The following is a 6,632-nucleotide window of genomic DNA, read 5'->3' as shown; positions in this document are numbered from 1 at the left end:
AGAGCGGCTCAACACCATATGTAAAACCAAAAAATACTTGAGACACAAAATGAAAATAAAATAAGACACCAAGTTCTTGGGAAAGCACCGGCTGTACTTTACACTGTGTTACACTCAGGACATCAAGGTATTTATGACCACATGCTGCAATTAATTTTAAGTCATGTGCTCGCAAACATTTTAACGCTGTATTTAGATGATGGGTAGCTGGACTTGTGTCAGATATCAAGTAAATCAACAGTCAATAAACCAGGCAAGTGCAAGTGCTGAAAGAAATGTTAAGGGCAAGAGGCTTGAGTGACCGTACGGAAGTCCAGTTCGAACGCACATTTAAGTTATTTATGCTAAAAAGACAGGCTTTTAGATGACATAGCGTTAACTTGTTCACTATTATGAGTCGAGTACCCATACAGCTACTGTTGCTAATGCTATGTTGCGATTTCAGTCATGGCGGGGTTGCTCAGCGCAGTTATCTGTGATCAAAACAATCATAGGCTACTAAGAATAACTGAATCAGTGTGTTGAATGTTGTAACGCTTGAATGTCACTGCAGACTGCGCGTTAGCCAGGTGGCTGGTGTGAGCCACTGAAATATTATATCAGTAAATAAGGTCTGCACTGGATTACTGTGTTGCAAAATGGCATTTTATTAACACAAAAATTATATTCTGTGTAGCAGCAAAACTGCTATTTACTGTTATTGAATAAAATTCTGTGATATGATTTACAATGATGTATCATCTGGTGTCTCCTGTGCTTGCCCAATAGTTAGAGGAATTGGACAGGGTAAAGGAGATGTGACGCCATTGACAGGCATCTAACTGTAATGCACTGTTAGCCTACCTTGAATAAAATTATAGATTTGCCTGGGTTTGAACACTGTACGAAATATTTGGGATCATTTTACACACCAAAATAAGCCTATATGACGTATTTCAAATGATTTTTAGACAATTCACTTTATAAATGTCACATATTACACCCTTGACACTGCTACAAAGTACACCCTCAGCCTCAAAATGTCATAGAACACACAAACTACATTTTACATTTCTTTACATTTCATTTTTCTTTATTTCAAGGCAGCTTCTTTGTATTTTATCACATTAAACACTTTTTTTTCCTGGTTATTCATGGTATTGTGCTTGGCTAGCAAAGTATGCTAGCAGAGTATAACATTTAGTGGCAGACATTTGTTAAATGGCATGGAACAAGGCTCGTGATTTTAGGCACAGCCGTGCTTCAAACTAAATGCTAATGTAGGGATGCTAGCATGCTACCAATGACAATGCTAACATGCTACTATTTAGTAAGTGTTTTTTCTATACTCACAATCTTTGTTTAGTGTGTGCACATGCTAACATAAAAAATAATATATCTCTTACCTTAAATTCAAAGCTACATATTTTTTTTTTACTGTTTTACTTGTGTTTCTATTGACTGCAGTGATACAGGAGGCCAGGGACGATTTTTGGTTTTGATGTTATTATTAAAACAAACTCTTGAACTTTTTGAATACAGTTTTTATGTCAGTAAATTTGGTGTTCTGGTGACAATTAAGAAATGTTTTTAAAGGCAATGTTAGAGTCACAATACTGACTGAAACACCAGAAGTCAAATGTTAGCCTACACCTGCGCACCTACATGTGCAGGGAAGATATCGAGGCAACTGTAATTCCACATTTAATATATTTATAGAAATGCAAAGGGCCACAATAAACTCCCAAGAATAAAGATAAAGTTAGAACAATAAATATCAATAGAACAATTAATTCAAGTTTCAGTAGGCCTATAATTAAATATATAGTTGTACAAATATAAAACACAAAACTTTGACAAGTATGAGACATCAGTTTGCCCACTGGCAGGCAGAGACAGATCCTTAAAGGTCATGTGCATACCGAGTTTCATGGTTCTTTTTCATTTCTGACTGGTGCAATTTGAGATGTTACAATTGGCCCCAGTCTCCCCTACACTATGGGCACCGTCCCTCAGCCTGTTTTAACTTCTGTCAAATTGCCCTCAGTGCAAAGGTGTTTATGTGCAACTTGGCAATGCGTAGTAGATTTAAAATTCCACTCATTGACACTGCCAGCACCGACTGCAGCAAGAGGCAAGTGTTGGAAAGATCTGAATTTTAGTGCCCAGAAGTCATGGACTATCAACCAACCTCCAGCATTTTAGGAGTTCAACTTTCTCTGGATGGAGACCTCATTCTCTGCTGTTTGGGAGTCTCTGTCTATTGATAAAATCATTGTACAGGAAAGATGATAATGCAAAGCCCAGAGAGGCATTGTTTACTCTCAAGAGACAGATAAACATATCTGAATTACACTGGATCCCAGTGTAACATGCGTGCACCCTCAAGCCACACTCATCAGATATCCACCTTCCCAGAAAGACGAGTTCCGTGGGTCAGGAGGAAACATGGAATCAAGCCCAGTTTATCTCGGGAGCAAACAGGCCTATCCAGTGACTCGGACACCCCCCTGGGGATGGAGTGGGACTCAAAGCTGGTAAACATCTGTAGGCTGTCGCAGCCACAATATGTGTTGTATAGGCAGTGGGCATGTACAATCACTGTGATTGACTCTACAGCTGTGGCAGGGGAGCACCCGCTTCACAACACGGTGCTGTCACTGAAACCCACACTTTGTGGGGTTGAGATGAATCACGTTGACAGTGAGAATCTCAAGTACGACCGATGGATTCATGAGCTTCAGTGAATGAGCTGCCAAGCCAGTACGGTGCAGCCTGCAGCTCAGATTCTTCTGGTTGCAGCAGTGTGAAAGGGCCTTCAGTACTTTTCCAAGAGGCTCGAGGAGGCTGGATGTGTCCCTCGGTAGGACTACTTGCTCCCTCTGCATTCCTTTGGACACACAGCATAAACCAAAGATGTAAAACTACAAATGTCACATTGTCAGTGAATCTAAACCAATTAACAAATCAGCAGAATGGGCTTAAGAAACTCCTGGTTATTAAAGGAACAGTGTGACATTCATTATCAACTATATATAGGGATTTTAAATATGGTAATAATGCTGGCATTTACCATGCAGCCTTTTTATATTCAGTATAGCACTGGCATAAAGAGACAGACCCTACACTTTCACGGGCCCCACAATGCCAACTTGTAATGCTGACCCACATTAGCACAGCAAGGGAAAGGGGTCAGACGAGGCTGTGTATGTGTGACAGAGTAAATGATCACTAGTGCTTTGTCCCTTCACAATGACGGTGATGCGTCTTGCACAAGATCATGTGCTTTTTTGTCATTAACCTACTGTAACCATGTGACCCCTTTCACCAGTTTGTGCAAGACTGACGTGACACTATAACCTGCAATACCTTTATGCAATCGACACGCTTACTTAAGCCTCAAATTATGCATTTACAAAGATGAGAGGCTGAGTTGGAGGCACAGATGTCACGACTACAAATGTCCCACACAAGTGTCATAATCTTGGTTCATCTGCCTTGCATTGGCGCAGCTGTCAAACAGAGGCCCTCAAAATCACTATGGAGACACCTCCATTAAAGACAGTGAGAGAAATGTCACACAAACTCTGCAGGTTCACACCACAAGCAGCTGATGCACTTACATAAACAGCCTCAGCGGCACACAAACTGCTACTGAAGTACGATCTTACCTGAATGTTGCTCAGCAGCCCCAAAGGATCGCAGGAGGGATCCATCAAATATTAATACTGGGAAGTGTGGGGACTCACAAAATAATGCCAAGAGCAGTAACTGAATGATTCAGGAATGTGTAGTTGGAAATGTAATGCGATTACCAAAGTTTTAGTTTAAATGAATTAGCCAAATAAACAGTATAAAGTGTTCTGAAGTGACTGCTGGTGGCCTCCATGATGTCAAGCTGAAAATTCTTCACCACACTAGCGAGGACCACGCATAATAAACACAGCACATTCTTGTAGAGCTCTTGTTGTGTCGGTTTAGAAAGCCTGCATTGTGCCACTGTTTTCTGCCCACTCCAGGCTCGCAGGCTCGGTCATGGCTCCAGAACACACACAGTAATGTTCTGTGACTGGACAAACAAAATGACTCTCACTTTGAACCACTGCACTGAATCAAGTCCACAACTGTGAAATGAAGTTTCAATTTTTTATTGTCAAATAGACAAGAACTAGTTTCCTTCAAGAGGAGGTTCAAATGGCATTTAAAAAATTAAATGAACAAAAAAAAAAATTTCGGGAGCTCACCAAAAATCACAAACTACTCGCTGGACCTCTGGTTATTTCTTTGCGTGTCCGAGTTAACGAATTATAAAAAAAACAACAACAAATAAGCTTTTACATTTGGGTGAAACACCTCTAACCTTTAAAGGTTCTGCATTGAAAAGATGTGTCTGGGGGAAGGGTGGGGGTATAAAAATAAAAATGCAATAAAACAATTACACTAAACACACAACTGTGATCTGAGTAAAAAAAAAAAAAAAAAAAATTACATTTGACAATCATGACATTTAAGGCATCCACATTCCCCTAGTGTGATGAGCCCACACCATGACAGCAGCATCTTCACAAGACATTCAGTCTTTAAAAAACATCCGCAGCCCTAAATACAGCATTGCACAACAAGCTACAATATCAGTCTCCTATTCAAGCCTCGGTGTGTTTACTGCTGCTGAACACATTCAAAGTGGCTAGTGTCGTTAACAAAAGTGTACCCACAGTATGTCCCTCTCAAACATGTTGAAGTGAACATTGTTTTACATTCATCTGCAAAATGTACAATTCAAAACTGTGTTTGAGCAACAAATGCTCTGATTAGGGAGAAAAACATCCAGAATATTACAATTGTGCTGATAAAAAAAATGCACTTAGAAACACTGAAGCCAAACCCAGAACTATCAGGCTCATTTATGTTTTAAGCTTTTAACTTTACATCCCAAGTTCCAAACTGAACTGACTGGCTACTAATAGTTGAACTGACAAACAGTATTGTACAAAAACATTGTAGAAAACATGACACTGCTTGAGTGTCATTTACATTTGGGCAGAAGTGCATTTACCCACAGGAAACCCGATATCCCACTCTAATCCCTCCCATAGTTTAGCACTCCTCTACCACGGTGCCAGCCGAGGAGGAGTACAGTTTTTTCTTGACTAGCCGGAAACCTGGACTCAGTTTAAGTGCATGCCTAAAAGTTGGTGCAAAGCAGGTCCCCATAAATAGGAAGTCCCGTAGGCTGGGCCAGGCAGTGCCATCCTGCTTGAAGACAAGCGTCAGCTCGAATGTGGGCACCACAGTGGCATCGTACACGATGCGCTCCAGCCGCTTGCAGCCCTTGTCCAGCTCCAGGTGGACGTAGAGGACGCAGCCTCGAAGGCCGCAGGGCTCGCAAGACGCCAGCCGCAGGACTTCACGAGCTATCCTCCGCGTGAGCTTCTCTGGTACCAGCACAGAGGAGCAGTGCAGCGTTGTCTTCTTTGCTCGTGACAGGCAGTTTTCAAACATCTTAGCCAGCTGTTGACAAGTTCTGTCCTCAGTGACATCTGCGTTCCTCTGGGGTTCGGCCAAGCAGTGATCCCAGAAATCCAGTTCTGGGAAAACAAGTCAAGTTGAACGTTTAGGGACCAGTGCCTGATATGTTACTTAACTAAAGAGCTACAGGGCAATCAGTGGCTATTTCAAGATGACAACGTGCACAAATAACACTACAGTTTTTCCTTTACTTCTGACCAGTCCTTAATTATTAATGAAAAGGTGATTGAGAGAATTGATCTGCTTTAGCATCCTCTCTCACTCACATGAGAAAAAGGAGGATAAACATCAGAGACAGACTGCTCTTCCTCCCAAAAACCCTAAGATAGAGATCAGGCCAATCACAAATAGGTTTTGTCATACAATATTTTAGCTTTGGACACGAGAAATGCTGCTATATTTGCTATTATGCAGGCTGCTGTTGTACAGGCAGGCTAAAGGGATGACTTCATCCTCTGTTGACTCCCCTCTCCCATCACCCCTCCCCTTCACTGCTGCAGCCATGCACCACACAGGGATAAACAAGCACACAACTGGAAGTATCCAGCAACCAGCAGGTTTATCTACACAGACAGAAAACACAGAAACAGCCAGCACGCTTACCTTTCTCAATGCAAGCCGGGTCATATCTTCTGTCGACCAGCTCTGAGATGCATTCGCTGCTTTTGGTCTTCAGTGTGCTTGTGGCGACCATGGTGACAGTCCGGCTTTCTTCAGGGGTGTTTTCCTGTGGTTTCAACAAAGCTGCCTGAAAAACGACGTAGCAGCGTCAGTGCAACAGTCGAAGCGGGCTGTTTCCAGCTCGTTAAGAGGCAGGTGGCTCATTAAGGAAGCTACAATATGACGTCAGCGCTTCAAACGTTAAAATGCAAGGTTAACGTTAGCTACAGCAAGTCACCCGCTAACAAGTTAACAACTTTAGCTGCTCATTTTAAGCTAACAAACATAGTTCGGAGTGTTAAATTACTTACCTTAAATATTATTTAGTGCAAAATAATTTAGTTCAGACGGTTTCTCATAAATAAATTCTCACGCGCACGCTGATTTCTCTCTCCCACACTGACACAAACACACAAACACACATACACACTGCAGCTGACAAAACTTCTGAGCAACATTTATAC

At 41.7% G+C, this 6,632-nt stretch overlaps 1 protein-coding gene across 1 annotated transcript; it reads right to left on the bottom strand.

Moving 5' to 3' along the window:
• Positions 1-4,111: 4,111 nt before the first annotated feature.
• On the bottom strand, positions 4,112-6,632 carry LOC125884365 (DNA damage-inducible transcript 4-like protein). The gene is made up of 3 exons (XM_049569261.1): positions 6,480-6,632; positions 6,112-6,256; positions 4,112-5,567 (listed from the first exon to the last, which is right to left on the bottom strand). Exons 2-3 carry the CDS (start codon positions 6,200-6,202, stop codon positions 5,077-5,079), a joined length of 582 nt encoding a protein of 193 aa, XP_049425218.1. The 5' UTR covers positions 6,203-6,256; positions 6,480-6,632; the 3' UTR covers positions 4,112-5,076.

Source organism: Epinephelus fuscoguttatus, linkage group LG23 (genome assembly GCF_011397635.1).
Source record: "Epinephelus fuscoguttatus linkage group LG23, E.fuscoguttatus.final_Chr_v1".
NCBI lineage: Eukaryota > Metazoa > Chordata > Actinopteri > Perciformes > Serranidae > Epinephelus > Epinephelus fuscoguttatus.
The sequence above is the reverse complement of the archived record's forward strand: the minus strand, read 5'-3'. Positions and strand labels throughout refer to the sequence as shown.